This window comes from Dasypus novemcinctus, chromosome 4 (assembly GCF_030445035.2).
Source record: "Dasypus novemcinctus isolate mDasNov1 chromosome 4, mDasNov1.1.hap2, whole genome shotgun sequence".
In the NCBI taxonomy this organism is placed as follows: domain Eukaryota; kingdom Metazoa; phylum Chordata; class Mammalia; order Cingulata; family Dasypodidae; genus Dasypus; species Dasypus novemcinctus.
The window spans coordinates 96,649,019-96,668,544 of record NC_080676.1 but is presented as its reverse complement, the minus strand read 5'-3'; the positions used below and the strand labels follow the sequence as shown (position 1 = coordinate 96,668,544).

The window sequence follows — 19,526 nt, the reverse complement described above, 5'->3', positions numbered from 1 at the left end:
ATAAAATGGGAAAACAGTATTAATTTTGAAGCATTACCGCTAATGTAAACAATTAAACCTAAATTATAATTGTTACTATTTAGCAAAAATGTGTATTTGCTTACACATGGAGACAAGGATGGGTTATGTAAAGATAATAGATCATCCTCCAAGTTACGTAAACCAACCTTTGTTCTCAAGGTAAATTAAAAAATAGCACACTAGGTATGGAGGGTCAGAATACACTGTAACACTGGCCATTTTCATTAATATGTCTTTTTAAAAATCAGAATCATTTACTCTTCCTTTTCAACTCTTCTTTTCTTACTGCATGTGATCTAGCTGTAGAAAATAACTACTTTTCTAAGGAGAAAAAAATCATATTTTGTAAGAAAATTATGTTCTACCTTTGGCTCAAGGCAAAATAATGGCAAAATAGGGGGAAAATCTATATATTTATATTCCTTGTGTGTCACGGACATCCTCTTTTTCCAAAGTCCTTTTCCCTTGTCCACCCTGACCTCCAGCACACATACATACCTTAACTGTGGAAATAACTGCAACCAAGATAAAGAGTGCTTAATAATCATGCATTAGGAGCTATGCTAAATAAAAAGGAGAGGGGGAGTGGAAGAGAAGACGATTTTGACTAAAAAAAAGAAATTACTGGGAAGTGGACATGGCTCAACTGATAGAGCATCAGCCTACCATACAGGAGGTCCAGGGTTCGATTCCCAGGGCCTCCTGATCCATGTGGTGAGTTGGCCCACATGCAGTGCTGATGCATGCAAGGAGTGCTGTGCCATGCAAGGGTGTCCCTATGCAGGGGTCCCCTATGCACAAGGAGTGTGCCCTGCAAGAAGAGGCACCCCATGTGAAAAAAGTGCAGCCCGCCCAGGAGTGGCACCACACACATGGAGAGGTGACATATCAAGATGACACAACCAAAAATGAGACACAGTTTCCCAGAGCCACTGGATAATGCAAGCGGATGCAGAAGAACACACAGCGAATGGACACAGCAGGCAAGAGGGGGGAAGGGGAGAGGAATAAATAAATCTTTGAAAAAAAAGAAATTACCATTTTAAATGAAAATGACAACTCTTACACAACTTATTCTGACACTCCATGTCTGCCATGATAATTTTTGGTTTTATTTCTGAACCAAGGGAATATTGGGAGGGTAACTGTATCATCCTAGGTACAACTATTACTCCAATTTACAAAGTAAGAAAAATAAGTGGGACAGGAGTGAAGATGAAGTAAATTGTTCACCTCCAAAAAACCAGTAAATTCTAGAGCCAGAAGTGAAAAACATGTCTGAGAACACAACCTGATGAATGAATACATATGGGTGGGCAGGATTTTTAGGTCTGTTAAAATGAAGCTATCATTTACTTCTGCCTAAGGAGGTGATCCATTCCTCTTCTCTGAATGCATTTTGTAACAAGGTTGGCAGGGGAATGAACATTAGGATTCCAGTTATCCTGAACAGCACAAGAGTCTTGTGCACAGAAAATGCTTAACAGTGTGTAATCAAATCATTTTGGATTGAGGAACAATAAAGAGTTAAAGAGAGAGACAAACTGCAACCCAGGATTGTAGAAACTAAGAACTAGAGGAATCCTAGAGGGACTCAGCCTTCTGTCAGTTGAAGAGACTGTTAAGTCTTCCAACAGTAAAATGACAAAAGGAATTAGGCTTTTTCTATTCTAATTTGTGATACACCTTGTGGTCTACTGAAGTAATACCATTTTTTAACTCATTTGGAAAAAAAAAGGAGGAGATGGTTGCATTGTATAACAATACATAATAAATCCTTTATAATAAATTTTCAAATCAAATGAGGTTGAAAGTAAGTCTTAAAAGTCAAATTTTGATTGAAATACCAACTTCAGTTGTAACATGAACAGAAAATAGAAAATATCTATAAAAACATTTAAAAACTGTTTTGCTAGCACCATTTTTTGCAAACATGTTCATTTTTTATGTGTCACATTTTGGTAATTCTCACAAAATTCCAAACTTTCTCATTATTATTATATGTTACATTGTTCTGTGACCTGATCTTTGATGTTACTCCTGTAGTTGTTTTGGGGTGCCACAACTGCACCAACATAAGATGGTGAACTTAATAAATGTTGCATGTGTTCTGACAGTTTCACCAACTGGTTGTTCCCCATCTCTCTCCTTCTCCTCAGGTCTCCCTATTCCATGAGATACAAAATATTGAAATTAGGCAATTAACAATTCTCCAATGGTCTCTAAGTGTTCAAATGAAATGAAGAGTTATATCTTTCTCACTTTAAGTCAAAAGCTAGAAATGATTACACTTACTGAAGAAGGAATTTGTCAAAAGCTAAAAAAGACCTAAAGCTAGGTTTCTTGTGTCAAAGAGTTAGCCAAGCTGTGAATACAAAGGGAAAGTCCTTGAAGAAAACTAAAAGAGCTACTCCAGTAACACACAAATGATATGAGAGCAAAACAACCTTATTGCGAATTTGGAAAATGAAAAATATTAGACAGAAGATCAAACCAGCCCCAACGTTCCCTTAAGCCAAAGCCTAAGACAGCAAAGTCCTAATGCTCTCTAATTCTTGGAGAAAGGTGAAGCTGCAAAAGAAATCTTTGAAGCTAGGAGAGGTTGATTCATGAGGTTTCAGGAATGAAGCCATCTCTGTAACGTAAACAGACATGGTGAAGCAGAAAGAGCTGATATAGAAGTTATCCAGAATATCTAGCTAAGATATTTGACAAAGGTGGCTACACCAAGCAACAAATTTACAATGTAAATGAAACAGTGTCATATGGGAAGAAGACATCATCTAGGACTTTCATAGCTAGAAAGGAGAAGTCAAAGCCTTGTTTTAAAACTTCAAAGGACAGGCTGACTCTCGTTAGGGATAATGTAGCTGGTGTCTTTAAGTTGAATCCAATGCTCATTTATCATTCTGAAATCATAGGGTCCCTAAGAATTATGCTAAATCTACTCTGTATTCTACAAATGGAACAACAAGGTTTGGATGACAGCACATCTGTTTACAGCCTGGTTTACTGATTATTTTAAGCCCACTGCTGAGACCTACTGCTCAGAAAAGGATTCCTTTCCAAATATCACTACTTATTGGCAATACATCTGGTCACCCAATAGCTCTAATGGAGACGTACAATGAGATGAATATGGTTTTCATGCCTGCAATCACAGCATCCATTCTGTAGCCCACTGATCAAGGAGTCATTTCAACTTTCAAGAAATACATTTTGAAAGGCTATAGCTGCCACAGACAGTGATTCCTCTGATGGATCTGGGCAAAGTAAACTGAAATTCTTCTGGAAAGGATTCATCATTCCAGATGTCATTAATGTTCACGGAGGAGGTGAAAATATCACCATTAACAGGAATTTGGAAGAAGATGATCAACTCCCATGAATAACTTTGAGGGATTCAAGACTTCAGTTAAGAATTGACTGCAGATGTGGTGGAAACAGTAAGAAAATTAAAATTAGAAGTGGAGCATGAAGATGTGACTCAATTATTGCAATCTCATGATAAAACTTTAGTGAATGAGAAACTGTTTCTTATGGATGAGCAAAGAAAGTGGTTTCTTTAGAAGGAATCTACTCATTTGAAAGATGCTGTGATCATTACTGATATGACCACAAAGGATTTAGAATATTACACAATCTTAGTTGATAAAGCAGCAACAGGGTATTTGAGAGGGCAATTTTGAAAAACATTCTATTGTGTGTAAAATGCTATTAAACAGCATGGCATGCTACAGAGAAATCTTTCATGAAAGAGTCAGGTGATGCAGTAAATGTCACTATATTATTTTAAGGAATTGCCACAGCCACCGCAACTTTCAGTAACCCCTACCCTGATCAGAAAGAAGCCATCAACATCAAGGCAAGACCCTCTACAGGCAAAAGATTACAACTTACTAAAGGCACAGATGATGGTTAGCATTTTTTAGCAATAAAGTGTTTTTTAATTAGGGGCTATACATTGTTTTTTAGACATAATATTATTGCACACTTAATAAGCTAGAGTATAATGTAAACATGCACTAAATTATATGCATAGAGAAACATAAAATGTGCAGGACTTGCTCTATTGTGATATTTATTTTATTGTGGTGGTATGGAACAGAACCCACAATACCTTCAAGGCATGCCTGTACTTCCCTAATTTAAATCAAGGAGCCTTCAAAAGAGGTAAAGACTTCTTCAACAGAAGAAATATGGCAATGATCTGACCTCAGAGTTAAAAATATAATGGGAGCACATATGAGGAAATAGCTCATTACAATTCTGGCAGGGGCCTGCTGATAGTTTTAAATTCAATGACTTCTGCTGTTGACTCTTTCATTTTGAGAACACTTAAAATTAATTCCCAAAATTAAGTAATAGTGATGATATCTATCAAATTAGAACTCAGCAAGTGAGAGTCCCTTACCTTATAAAATACTATTTGATATATAATAGAATTATAATTATAAAACGTTTTTTTCAAACTGTATAGAACCATGGGAGTTAAAAAAATATACATGGCTGATTCTCCCACCAGGAAGTTGTTAATGGGGAGAGATTTTCTGGCAGATGAAACAGGAAAGAAATATATTTCTGGCAAATTGCCTCATGGCTTCACGTTAAAATGAAATAATTCCTTAGAACCTTCTTCCTGGCTTAAGTTTAAATTTTAATGAACTTATGATTAATTCTAACTTGGACATAATTAAAGACCTGTAGTGAAGTTACTGCTAAAAACACTGTCCACCCTTTTAAGCTACCTCATATTAGAAGAGTTTATAAGTAGATTCTTTAGCTTCTACTTTGTCTGTTTCTTACCGTGGCACCTTCTAAAGGCAAATCATGGCGTCTGTGTTTTCGCATAAGCACTGGGTCAGCACCCATTCTACTGTGCCTTCCATTTACACTTGAACTTGCTGTGATTCCAGGTTTTGGGGACCCATCCCCTAGTAGTCGACAGCCCAGCAACTGATTAGTCCCAAACACATCCCGAGGGCACCAGGCTTCAAGAGGCATTGGTTGGTCTCTGGAAGGCACACTTTCCACGTGATGGAAGTGCCTACTCAGTCTATTGTCAGGTGGGATTGGGGGAGGCCTTTCGGGTGGAGGTGGAGGAGGATCTCTTAAGGGTGGAGGTGGTGCTGGGAGTGGTTTGTCTTGTTTTCTCACCATGCCAGGAGAAGACTAAAGAGACATGAAAGAAAAAACAGTAAGGCTATATCATGCACTAAAATGACTTTTAAACTGGTACTTTATTGTTTTTGTTATTTAAGGCATAATGTAGCTTAACTAGGGTTCTTTGCTATCTTTTAATGTTTCTTTTTATGACTATTTAATAACATTTAAAACATTAATGACAACTTACAGAAATATATTTCATTAGTAGTTTTTGTAGAAATGAGTACTTAAACTCGAATATTATGATTTTTTAAAACTACATAAAAAAGTATCAGAATATCAAAGTTGTATGATAGTTTCAAATGACTGATGTTAAAATAATATTGTGTCATGGCTAATTAATTTGCATTTTTCAATGAATTAGGAGAGCAAGAAGAAACCCATCAAAGTTTGTTATTATTTCACTTTTTAAAAAAGCAAACAGATTGGTGATATATTTGGAAGAGTAAAGTTGTTTTATTTTTGTGTTTTTACCATTGAATATAGTTGCATAAAATGTAAGGCATATTTTTGAGCTCCCTGTTTTATCAGTTGTTACCCCGATAGTGGAAAATGACAAATAATGGAATAACATTATTTATACATCTTGCACAGATTTTATGGATCCTTAAAAGTGAAAAAAAAACAGTCTGATTCTTACGTGGAAGTATGAACATATGCGGCCTTGAATTAAATCTATGTGTTTTCATACCTTCTGATTTTTATTTACAAGGTTCATTTTACAAATGACTTGGGCTTTTTATATTAGGAAATATAAGAGAGAAAAGGTATCTGTTATATTTTTACATAATTCTGGTTAAATAAACATCCTAATAAATCTTAATATGATCTTAAAACCAAGTTAAGAGTAAATGCAGGAAAATCAAATACTGCTAAAAATATTGTGTTTCCTACGATCTTTGGACTGCAAAGCATGTTACCAAATGGAGTTTTTTTAAATCTTGTACTCAATAAAGCAAAATATTTTTTTATTATCAAAACTGGGAAAATTCCTCATAGAACTAAAATAAATTGTGGGTTTAAATTTACAGAGTTAGAAGAATATCTTTAATATTAAACAGTAATGTAATTATTTCACAACTATTACAATTTTTTTGTAATTAATTCCTTTGGGTATAAAAAGTGCATATAATTCCCTCTTCTGAGTCACCTTGAAACAAGGATAATTTTTCATACCTTAAGCCCTTATGCAAATATACTCCCATCACATTTTTCCTGTCATAGCCCTATGAAAATCAGTGTAAAATATCATTTGATAACAGCATGCAATTTATTTTAATGCATATAATGACCTTTAAATCCATTTTGCAGACTAATACACTTTGGTACTTATTTTAAAAATCAGGGACTATTGCAGATAAAAGCTCTCTCTGAATAACTATTTAACTTTTATGATAATAAAGTAAAGACTGGCAGTGGACTCACCATATATAAAAATGAGATACCCAGCACAGTTGTTTATAAACAATTAAGAGCATAAGCAACATGAGTAATGGAACTTTGAAAGTACCTAAGCAATCAATAATTATCCTATGAAATTATTATCTGTTCGTAATAAAACTGATTTACCTTTGGTGAACCAGTTGGGCTGCCACAGGGAGACCGAACTATCCCTTTATGAATTAGATCCAAGCGGGGAGGCACTGGTGGCAGGCTCAGATGCGGGATCTGAAGAGGATCTTGATGTGGCTTTCTTCTCTGTGCAAGGGGGGAAGACCCTGGTGACGTGACTGGGGAATTCTGCCTGTCAGTGCACTGGAACAGAAAACGAGAAGGATGCTGCTTTTTAATTATGTGAAAAACATATGCCTTGCAGTTATTAAGGAAGACAGTTGGTTTTGAGAAGGTGTCCACCATCGAACATCTGTTAAAACAAACTCACTCAGTTCACTCTGATCAATTGATGGCAAGGGTTCACATTGTCCCTCAAGAGCAGTATTATGTAAAGAATAAATTGCTTGGTTTCTCCTTACATACTGCAGAAAGGGTATAGGAAAAATAAGCAGCCAAAGTCCAGTCTGAAAACAATTAAATCCAGTCTCCAAGAAACATGTCTGTATTTTATGAAGAAATCAGTAACAGAATAAACTATTATCTAAGGAAACCCAATACAATGCAGTAATGCACATTGTTTCTGGTTAACCTGTTTTATAAATTTTTCTTAGGGTTTTGATCTACAGTATATTCTAAAATTTAGAAATCCCTTGTTTCATATGACATATGAATCCAGTGCATAGTGTATTTCCTACAAACCAATTAAATTAGACAGGACTTAAAAAATAATTTAGTGCATCTAAAATAAAAAGGTTTAAGCCCAAATACTTCTAAGCCTTCACATGGAAAAAAAATCCTCAAATTAAATGATTTCCTTTAAAAACAGTAAAGTAAACTTAGGAGTCTGTACCTCTGCTAACTACTCCAGGTTTTCTATCTTGTCTGGTAAATAGTATAAAATTATAAAAAGTCAATAACAAGTATTATGATTTGTACAATATGTAATATTTCTCTTTCAAATTTTTCAAAATGGCATAATCTGATCACCACTAAGTATAAAAACATACTAATTACCCACACAGTTTTGAAAGGATGAACATTATTTTGTTCTGAAATATAAGGCAATTTCTCTTTCTAGCTCTTTGGAGATCTAGGTTTAATTTTTATGCTCTACTACATTAGTCTATCATGTTCTGATATTAATTTTTTTTCCTAATCTAAGTACTTACAAAGAGTTCTGAGCTTGTTGTTAAGCCATATTTCCCCTAACATTACTTATACCTTTAATGGACGAGAAGATTTCATCACCTGATAATTTACTTTGAACTCCAGCAACATGCAGAAAATTTTACCCATTCTGTCTTTATCTGACTGAGATAGATTTATGTATGAGTCCACACAGTCATATCATGCAAGGTCTTTTTTAAAATTAGAGTTCACACTTTATTCAGATTTCCTCCGTTTTTCCCCCAATGTCCTTTTTCTGCTCCAGGATTGCTTTCAAGGTACCACATCATATTACCATGTCTCCTTAGGCTCATCATGGCTGTGACAATTTCTCAGACTTTTCTTATTTTTTATAACTTTGGCAGTTTGTTTTACTCATTATTAGACTGAAATTATGGATTTTTAGCAGGAAGATCACAGTGGTAAAGTATCCCTTTAATGATATATCAAGGATCTGCACTATCCTTATAATGGTATCAGGTAATGATTGTCAAGTTTCTTTACTGTACAGTTACAGTTTTTTCTCCCCCTTCTGACTTTTCTTGTCAAGGACATGTGCAGTTCACACTTAGTGGAGAGCTACGCTCCCTCCTTTTCAGCGCTTTTTAAAAATAAATTTGAGTTGCTAATAGAAGCTTCTAGACCATACCCTCAGATAAAATATAAGAAATATGCCTAAATATTGCCAAGATAATGCTGCCAAATTCATCTCTCTCTCAATCAGTGCTAAATAATTTAAAAATAGGTCAATAAAATTACAGGTAGTTTTAAATGAGTTTTAAGAAAACTTTCTTTTTTGCAATTTTATTATTTTTCCTTTCTCTTAGCTTTTTTTTTTTAAAGATTTTTTAATTTATTTCTCTCCCCTTTCCCCCTCCCACCCCATCGCAGTTGTCTGTTCTCTGTGTCTATTTATTGCGTGTTCTTCTTTGTCCACTTCTGTTGTTGTCAGCGGCATGGGAATCTGTGTTTCTTTTTGTTGCGTCATCTTGCTATGTCAGGTCTCCATGTGTGCGGCGACAATCCTGGGCAGGCTGAACTTTCTTTCGCACTGGGCGGCTCTCCTTACGGGGCGCACTCCTTGCACATGGGACTCCCCTATGTGGGGGCACCCCTACGTGGCATGGCACTCCTTGCACGCATCAGCACTGTGCATGGGCCAGCTCCACACGGGTCAAGGAGGCCCGGGGTTTGAACTGCAGACCTCTCATGTGGTAGACAGACGCCCTAACCACTGGGCCAAGTCCACTTCCCTCTCTTAGCTTTTGATAAGATAAAAAATATTTTCAATTGTTACTAAATCAAAGGAGAAAAAGTAGAAACAGTGTAGTCATAAACTCATTTCAAAGTAGCCACTGAACATAACTATCATATCTAGAAAGTCATGGGGCATCGTAACACGATAAATTTGAATTTCATGGAATAAAACATCCAAAATATAAAAGGAACAGAAATAATTTCTGGTGTAAAGCTATGTGCATCACAGAGTTGTAGCATTTCAGGCCAAGAGTTGTCAGAGGACATTTAATTCTCCACAATACCCACTAGGACAAATTACATTTTTCGATAACTGGTGAAACTGTTAATTGATAAAAATGCTTGTTAATTTAGTTACTATTATTTACAAAGAAGTATCAAGAAACAAAGTTATTTCCCGTTCCTAATCTATCCTTATAAACAGTCAATGTAGAGTACCTGACTCACTTAGCTACAGGAAAACAGAATTGTGACAGAACTAATTTGACTTCTGCTTTAGACTGAGTTAATTACCAACTAATATTTAAGTGGTTACCAAATTCCTAGTATGTTTAAATAGTGGGAAGAATTAGATTTTGAAATGGGTGAAAGGCTTGTCAGATGTTGAAAGAGTAGACTGAAAATCCTCCAGGGCAGACATCCAAACAAAGGTGTGTGGCACAGCAATAACCTTGAACTTGTATATACTTCCAAGCAAACAGACTGTGCAGCTTTGTGACTGTCAATGGAAGCCAATTTTGCTTAGCACAATTTATATTGTGTTCTCAAAGGTGATTATGTACTGTCCTCCTGAAGAACTAATTCATTTTGAAACATTACAATATCTGTAAGTTGGCTTAGAACAATTTTATGGAGGGAATACTGGGTCATGAAGGAACAAAAAATGTTTTATCTTTATTTATTACATGGACTAAATTCACCATAACTTAATCATTTTCCTAAGTTCTTTTAATTTATAGTAAAATACCCACATAAGAGTAGATAATTTAACAATGCCCTTTAGACAGTAATACATTTTTCTTTGTGGAACTTCTGCTATTTCTACGAACAATTCTGCAATTAGGGTATTGAACCTTTACATTAATTTTTACTGCTGGTAAAATTTAAACAATAACTATGCACATTTGTAAACACTATTAGAAGGTGGTTTTCAAATTAAAGGTCGCTTTTAATTTGAGTTGGTCACAAATTATATTTTTCTTTCTTGTCTAGAAATCTAAGGAAAAAAGGAAGCTAACACGAACATTTACACAGTGCATGTCATTAAGTTCTTAGATGAGACCTTAATAATTCATGACATTCATCAGATTCCCTTATGGGAAAAAAAATGGAAAGTTTGCCCTTTCTTTCCTTCTGAAAATAAAAAGGAACAAAATAAATCGATTCAATGTAGATCAAAATCATTTCTCCTTTAAATTACAACAATGTCGTCATACAGTATTTGCATTTTTATTGGCCTTTTAAGGGCTAGGAATTCTAGAGTAACAGAATTTCCCCCATGAACAGGTAGTTATCACGTACAAGCATGGCAAAGGGATGTGGGAACTCATCTTTAGTCTACCAATTTATATGATTCTCTAAAATGACTGTGTAAGACATTTCTTTCAAGTCTGCTCTCAGCCTTCTTCTTCCAGAGTTCTCATCTCCACCCTAAAATAATACAGGCCATTAACTTTCTCTACTTCTGACCTACTATTAAAGGGAGTTGCTGGAAGTAAGGAGAGGACAAAAAACAACAACGAAACAGGAGCAAATATGGAATCAATCCTCTGGCTCAGTTTGAAACTCTTAAGATTGAAGTGTACTAATATAATCACCTTTTACTGATACAGTATTCCTCATAATCATGACTTTTAAAACCATCCCCATTCCATATAGAAATGCAGACTTAATACATATGTATAAAACATCTTGAGCAGAAGAATAGAACAGCATTTATTTAATTCTGAATAATAACAGGTATTTTGCTCATAGGTCCTTGACTGGTAAATGTGAATAGCAAGTGTAGTGAATTGTCAAACTGGGCTCTAATGCCAAATCATTATAAATAACAAGGAATAAGAATCTCTCTTAAAAAAAAAAAAAATCAGGTAATTATACGTGCAATCTGTCCTCAAATGAGCACATGTCCTATTTATAAAATGTAAATTTCTGCAACAAGTTTAAAATGATATGTGGTCTAGGGCAAACCACCCACCTATTAATACTGTGACCTGCTTATTAAAGAATAAGGTTAATCTACTTCCTGAAGACATTATGGGTTTAAAATAATTATATAATGACTGAAAAAATAAAGGCTGCTATAAAGATTTAATTTTTATTTGGATGATATGCTTAGGAATGATATTTTGATACAGAAAGGACAAAATGCAATCTATTATAAAATGTGGTATAAAAAAGTGCCAGTCAAAACTTGCTCATTATTTTCACTGCCAGAAGATAAATCTATTAGAGATATCTTTAACAAAATACTTCTACTCATCTTATTCCCTATTTTATTCTAGACAATTCCTCTATCAGCCCTCAAGAAAGCAACAGTAACAAAATCAGATATCTAAACAAATAATTATATTAAAAACCTCATAATGCATTAAAAAGTCAAATAAAAACAGCTCTTGGATTATTCACATTTATTAACACTAACCCCTTCCACTGGCAAAAAAAATCCAGAATTGACTTTAATGCAATTTTTCTTTTTTCTTCTTGCACTAGAGAATATCCTGGATACAGAAATAAATGATAAGAGGGAAAATACTGTTTGAGAGTTGGCATAAATTTATGAGTTTAGGGACTTGAACGTTGTCAAATTATTTTTGCTGTTTTTGGCACTCTTCGAAAGGTGTATTTTCAATTTTGTTTTCATTTCACTTTTCTACTCATCATAAACAATGTAAGTTCATTGTAGAAAATTTTGGAATATGAGACTGTATAAAGACATTTTTGAAAAATACCAATACAAAGCCATTGTGAGTTTTGAATCACATATAAAATTCTGAATCAAATCTATGTGGGTTAGCATGACATCAAAATAATTTTAGCTGCTATTAAACATTGTTCACCATCATAATTTCAAAGGGTGCATTATTTGGATGTACCAGAATTTAACTAACCATTCCTCTGCTGTGAATGTTTAGGCTGTTCTCAATTTTTATCTGCTATAAAGGAATGAGATAAGGAAGGTCTTTGACCATTTATGTTTTATTTTAAAGAGAGAATCACAGAATGTTTTTGAGGACAGGGACTTAAAACTGTGTCAAAGTATATGAACATATTTAAGATTCTTTTGCTGTCCAGAAAGGTAACTCCAACATATTCTTCCAATAGCCTTGCAATATGGTTACCATTTCACAAATATTACAAGCACTAAGTACTTTTAGTTTTAATTATTTTTCACTTTGATACTTGACTGGCATTTCAATGGCCCACTTTGAATTTGCATTTCTTTGACAAATAATTTGCAATATTTATTGGTCTTGTGCATTTCTTCTTTTTTGATTTTGGCTTTTTATGCTCTTTAATCATATCCTTCCTTGCCTCCTTGATCTGAATGAGTTATATATCAGGACAGCTAACCTTTATCCATTACAATTGTTGTAAATACTTTCCTCAGCTTAATTTTTTTTTATTATGTAGACGGCCTCTCTACTCTTCCAGTTTTGTTCTTCTAACGAATAAGTAGTTATTAAAATAAACCTAGTTACAAAATAACAAGGACATATTAAGGGATTCTTGAAAGAAACGTCCTTTTGCTATTGCCTCAAATGAGTCTCTTTCTCACATCATGTTTATCTATCTATTAAGTTAGGATTAAAAACATCTAGGAAAGCTATGGAAAAATTAATGAGAAAAATATAGAAAGTAGTATATGAGCAAAGAATTAACTGTATATTATTTATAGCATGATATCTGAAATTATATATGTAGAGGTAACTGTAAGTCTAGAAGGAGGGAGCCATGGCTTCATGTAACAATATGCCTGATAAGTTTAATTCCATTCCTTTATCCTGATTTCAGGTAATTCCTAGTTTTTTCTAGTATTACAGTTTGCTTTCAGAACATCAGAACAAATGAATTTTTTGTTTTGCTTTGTTTTTCATTTCAGCTCTTTTCAACATACAAAGGCTGGGCCTGCCTTAATTTCTGCCTATACTATCATCACACCAGCATATCTGTCTAACTAACAACTTACGTTAACTTCTTTAATACTGGTAGCTGATGAGTATATCTTTTCAAACGAGAATCCTGCAGCTCAAGAAATTTAAAGACCACATTGTGATTCTTTTATGTTAATATACTCAACAATTTTCCCAGCTCTTTGCTTTATGAAATGAATAAATGCTATTCTTTATTTCTGACAAAATTTACAGAGTTCTTTAGCACTGAGAATAGGATGCTAATGGGTACCATAAAGAATAGAGAAATCCACATTTGCAATTTTAACAAAAAATACTGACAGAGAAAGCCCAAGAAATAAAGTAGTCAAAGGCCTTTCTCAGCATGCTCAGCAATTACCAATAATAACCAGGGACTCCTTTTATTTTAGTCACTCGTCATTTTATCCACACCTTTTCAAGAGTGATTTTATAAAAGCTTTAATAAGATCCATTATTATGGAAATGGCAAAACATTTGGTAAGAAACTTCAAGCCTGGCGGCCAGACTATTATAAAAACAGGATGAGAAAAACCACTCCAATTATAAAGATGAGAGTTCTGACAATCTCAGAAATAATCAAAGACAATTTTATAATACCTCTAACAAGATATTTACTTAATGAATTTTCATACCCAGATAAGGTAAATACTGGTATTATAATAAGGATGATGGGAACGGCTCTGAGTTAAAGCTTTTCTCTAAATGCAGGAAAATTAACGGACATTGATAAAACTTTCAACATATAAAATAATATTCTAAGAATATTTTCCATTTAACAAACTATCGTTTTGGTTCTCTCATATTAATTTGCGAACATAACAAAATGAAGAGGATTTAAACTAATAGCCTACGGAGAACATTATTCAAAAGATATACACTACAAAAATATTTACACATACACTTACAGAGGCATATGTAGTATACAGAATAAGTATAAATGGCACTTGTGTTATATATTTGGAGCAGTTATAACATTGCTCCCTTTTATAGAATAAACAAAAGTTTACATAAGGAATGTTTTATAAGAACAATACAATCTATTTCCTGTTCATCCAGTGTCACACTTCCAGAAGCCTCAACCACTAAGAAATTAGGGATAAGACCAGAATCAAACAGAAGAGTCTAACTAGGGGTGAGGGAATTCAGTTACATTTTTTTTTCCTATAGGAGAAAATGAAAGCACCTTACTAAGAATATAGATACTTGGTTTTGTTTAAAGTGAGATTCACTATTTTAAAGGTTGAATTATGTCTACTGTCCTCTAGGACCTTTTGAAAATTTTCAGATACTCTACATTAGATGTAATGAAAAGGAAAACTGTTATAAACTTATACACTGAGAAATACTGATAGAGGCAATGGATATTGTAGACAGAAGACTAGAGTAAAAGCTGACTTCTTTTTGGGGTTTAGCAGCGAATGGTGAGCAAAATTGTGAATAAGGTCCACTTTAAAATGATACAAACAGTATCACACATGGGAATAACCCTGAGGGCACTGCTCTATTACAATGTTAAACACTGTTAACTACACGGAGCAGAGATCCTACTTCTTACTGAAGTATCTCTTATGAGAAGGTACTATTAATGTATCTTCTAGTCTGTGACGAGACTCCATAACCTGCAATTTCTTGGAAGTTTCATATTTTTCTTTAAGCAGTTATGTGCATTTTGTACCTCGATCCAAATATTTGTGATTTTAAGTTAAATTCATGTTTCCCCTTTCCTCATTCAAGAAATATGCCATGTTGATTACAGTGACTTCTTATGCCCACTGTTTCACACAACTGCATGAGAAGGCAGGGAAGGGTGATAAGTAATTTAGAAATAGTTCCATAAAAATAATTAAGAAACAAGAACATTCTGGGAATTAAAGGAATAAATACTGGTCACTGAAAAATGGCCTCATGTGAAACCCTTTCTCTCAGAATTCCAGGTAAAATTGGTTTGAACAATAAGCAATTATAATTTGGTTACTATAGTTCTTCACCCTACCTTAGAGAACACTTAATCATTTTAGTTTATTTATAAAGAAAACAAGACCATTGTAAGTTCACCTAAACTATTTAATCCTTAGAATAGTATTTTAACTGATATTTTGGGAAGTTCGAATTTTCTCTGATTTTCAAACTAAAAAGATAGTTTAATAGCAAATTATTTTAATATAGTACATGTAAGAAAAGTAGAAATAGATACTATGTTAAAGAAATGCAACCATGTGTCAAATAAATATAGTTTATTTATTTTTTTAAAGATTTCTTTTTTATTTCTCTCCCCTTCCCTCCCTCCCCAAGTTGTCTGCTCTCTGTGTCCATTCGCTGTGTGTTCTGTGTCTGCTTGCATTCTTGTCAGTGGCACCCGGAATCTGTGTCTTGTTTTATTGCGTCATCTTGCTGTGTTAGCTCTCTGTGTGTGCGGCGCCATTCCTGGGCAGGCTGCACTTTTTGTTTTTTGCGTTGGGTGGCTCTCCTTACGGGGTGCACTCCTTGCGTGTGGGGCTCCCCTATGTGGGGGACACCCCGCGTGGCACAGCACTCCTTGCGCACATCAGCACCATGCGTGGGCCAGCTCATCACATGGGTCAGGAGGCCCTGGTTTTGAACCTTGGACCTCCCATGTGGTAGGCTGAGGTCCTATCCGTTGGGCCAAATCTGCTTCCCAAATAAATACAGTTTTGATTTCTAATTCTTCCTGTAAGAATGACAGATAGCAATAGCTAGCTATCTATGAGCATAGTTCCACGAAGGAAACCAACACAGTGCCCAAAAAGATTTATAGGTACTATGTGCTCCTGTAAAAATTAGGATTATTAAATACATTTAACTTATAAAAAAATTTTAAAAATCAATTTTATGGATACCTATTAATAAAGCATACAATTCCTCCAAGGTTTATAAAATAATCTTAAAAATCACATTCTATATGTCCAGCAGTATAGCAGTTTAATATTGTTTATGAATTCCAAAAACAGATATTGGATTGTTTGCAAACTGATCTGTCCCTCTAGGCATATTAGATTATAATGGATTCAGAGGTTTCACTTTTACTTAATTAAATAATGACTAAGCCGTTGATTGGGCCATGTCAGTAGGACATTACAGCCTCGCCCCGTTGGAGGGTAGGGACTCACAGAGAAAAAACATGTCAAAGGACAGAGTTGGGAGTTTTAATGCTGGTGCCCAGGACAGGGGTACAGAGAGAAGGCTCGATTAGACATGGCAAAAGACCCAGGAAGAGAGATGAGCCATTCGCCTGAGAGTCTTCAGCTGGCCTTGAGGAGACAGTAGAGCAGCTGAACTCAGAGGGAGGCAAGCCCCAGGAAGAGAGGAACCTAGGAAGCCTGAACCATTGTAGACGTTGGCAGCCATCTTGCTTCAACAGGTGATAACAGACTTTGATGAGGGAGGTAACTTAGGTCTGATGGCCTGGTAACTGTAAGCTGCTACCCCAAATAAATACGCCTCATAGAAACCAACACATTTCTGGTATTTTGCATCAGCACCCTGTTGAATGACTAACACAAACATGTTACTATTTTTAAATTCTAGCTCCTGGATATCACCATGGTAATAGGAATATACGAACAGTGCAGTACTCTATGCTATGATGGAAGCACTGCTAATTTAAAGAGAGTAATATGTTTTAGATAGAAAGAAATGATTTAACAAAATTGTTATCAGCCTACTCATAAAAGAGGAGAACAGTATTTGAAATGATATAAAAGAAAACTGAATCATTTTTCTGGAGAATGACTGACAGCCACTCTTGGGATTAAGAAAATGAAATGTTTTTTAAATAAATCAATAAAGGAATATACATGCCAATAACATTTTTTAAAATAAATAGAGGAAAGGAAGAAATTCTGGTAGAAGAACTATTATGCTAAAATGACCATGTAGTATTTGTTTATAACCTCAGTTGGTAAGATGGAATTAGATAAAACTTATTACTTTGACAAATATATATTATATATTTAGGCATCAGAATGGACTGAGGATAAATAAATGAACAAGGTCAGGTCACTGTCTATAAGGAACATGTGTGCATTCATATGTATTTACTAGTTCATTTAATAAACATTCATTCCAAATGTTTAGGATCTGGGAGAAAAAGATAAAAAAGGCACTGGCCCTGGCCTTAAAAATTAGTAGTTTATATAAATAAAATATAACAATTAAGTATAACTCCAAAAATAGAAAGACATGTAAAAGTGCTATGGAAACACTAAGCCATAGCAATATTTTCTCAATTATTTAGCAAGAATTGACGCTTGTATCCAAGATAAAATTTAGCATTTACTGAAAGCTGAGTGGCAAGATTTATGTAATATTATAGGATTTAGCCTGTTCTAGTCATTGGAGGCAGATCAGCGCACATAGACAGTAATTGAAATGAAATTCCTCAACATAAAAACAAATAATTACAAATCTTTTAAAATTTTCAATATCCAAACGCTACAGGAAAGTAGAAAAATAACACTGACGCTATCGAAGTTTTAATATCTACAACTGTAAGCAAGACTGTTCCATCCATCTGCCCCAGGGGATCTAAACCCCTTCTCAATCAGAAGCAGAGTGGGCATCACTATTCCCAAATCCTCTAGATTGAGGACTGAATAAACATATGGTAGGATTGCAACTATGGCCTAAGGAGACTTATTATTTTAGTAAGGGAAGAACTAATAACAGTGATGTAAAGCCAGTGGTCACCAGAGCTTCTAAAGAGAGGGAGAGGGAAGAAAAGGTGTAACATGGGACATTCTGGGGACAATGGAATTGTTCTGGATGACCTTACAATGACAGATACAGGCCTTTATACATTTTGTCAAAACCTATGAAATTGTGTGGTGCAATGTGTAAACCATAATGTAAAACTATAGACCATGGTTAAAAGCAATAATAAAGTGTGTGTTCATGAATAGTAACAAATGTATCACACTAACAAAAGATGTTGTTAATGGGGAAAAGTGTAGGAGATGGGGTGGGAGAGGTATATGGGAATCCCCTACATTTTCGATGTAATATGTATGTAATCTAAAAAGTTTAAATATAATAAAAAGGTGGCCTCCTTTAAACAAGTAAATTAAAATAAAATATAAAATCATTCTTAGCTTACAGACTATAAGGAGTTGGCACATAGGATCTGGCCTATAGGAGACAGTTTGCTGACTCCAGCCATACACTCTGTATGGCCAGGAGACCAGGTCTCTTGACCACTATATTCTTGTATGTAAATTAATCGACAGGCATTCTGGTTCATTAACTAATCTCTTATGAGCTTGGTTACATAAAGTTCAACTGGGCAGTAGCATCCATTCTCAGTGAATTGACAAAGTCAATTTTTTGATTTGCCAATATTGATGAACAGACTTCAGAGAGTGGTAAATTCACAAAGGTAAATCTTGTATGACCTCTTTGTAGCCAAACAGCAAGCTGGCTTTCTGGTAAGAAAATAACTATACTAGACACTTTTTTCAGATTTTAACACACACTATTTTTAATCAAATTCAGGATCATTTCCAATTTTTGCAATTTCCTTTCTTAGGTTTTTCCTCATAGATCTGCTATTGCCAACCTTAGATTGTTTAATTCTATACAAAACTCTCACCATCTTTCACTGTAAAGTTTAAAACCAGAGGGTATACTTTGTGTATAGCTTCAGTTCAGTCCTATCTCATTCTGTGATTTTTGTCAGACTGCCAAATTGCATCTTCACCTTTCTTGACCCCTGAATCTTTTGTTGTTAAACCCAGCTACATTCAGTCATATCCCATTTGTTACAGTATAATTTTTTTTATACCTCTGCCCCAACTAAACTCATAATTTCTAGTTTACCTTGCGAACATTTGCCAATCGATTCATCATCAAGGACTCCTCTCTGTCGTCATCGTCATCCAAGTCCAGCATCGGCATGCCAAAGGGGTCAATGATGCTGCAGCACCTGGAGCCTTCATCTCTTGGGTCAAAGGGATCCACGATGATGGGCTCTGTTCCTTTTATTTCGCAGCGGCAGAAAGGGCAGCCCTGGCCATCTGACTCCTGAATAAACACAGAAAGGGATGGGTGGCTTTTGTTCCGTACAAGGAGTACTGAAAAGGGCCAATGGTCCACAACAGTAAGAGGTGCAAAAGAAGGGTGGAGGTGAAAGGCTGGGGGGAAAGGGGACAATTGTCCTAAAAAGAAAGTTGGAGTTCGAACAGGGCATGAACA

At 34.9% G+C, this 19,526-nt stretch overlaps 1 protein-coding gene across 10 annotated transcripts in view; it reads right to left on the bottom strand.

Annotated features, from left to right (window-relative positions):
• Window positions 1-19,526, bottom strand: part of CBLB (Cbl proto-oncogene B) — a 189,005-nt gene that overhangs the window by 41,451 nt on the left and 128,028 nt on the right. For all 10 annotated transcript variants that reach the window (XM_004460195.5, XM_004460196.4, XM_023589318.2 and 7 more), the window contains exons 10-12: window positions 19,152-19,355; window positions 6,757-6,942; window positions 4,828-5,193 (exon numbers count right to left, since the gene is read on the bottom strand). In XM_004460195.5, the coding sequence (XP_004460252.1) occupies window positions 4,828-5,193; window positions 6,757-6,942; window positions 19,152-19,355 (756 nt within the window). The remainder of the gene's footprint in view (window positions 1-4,827; window positions 5,194-6,756; window positions 6,943-19,151; window positions 19,356-19,526) is intronic.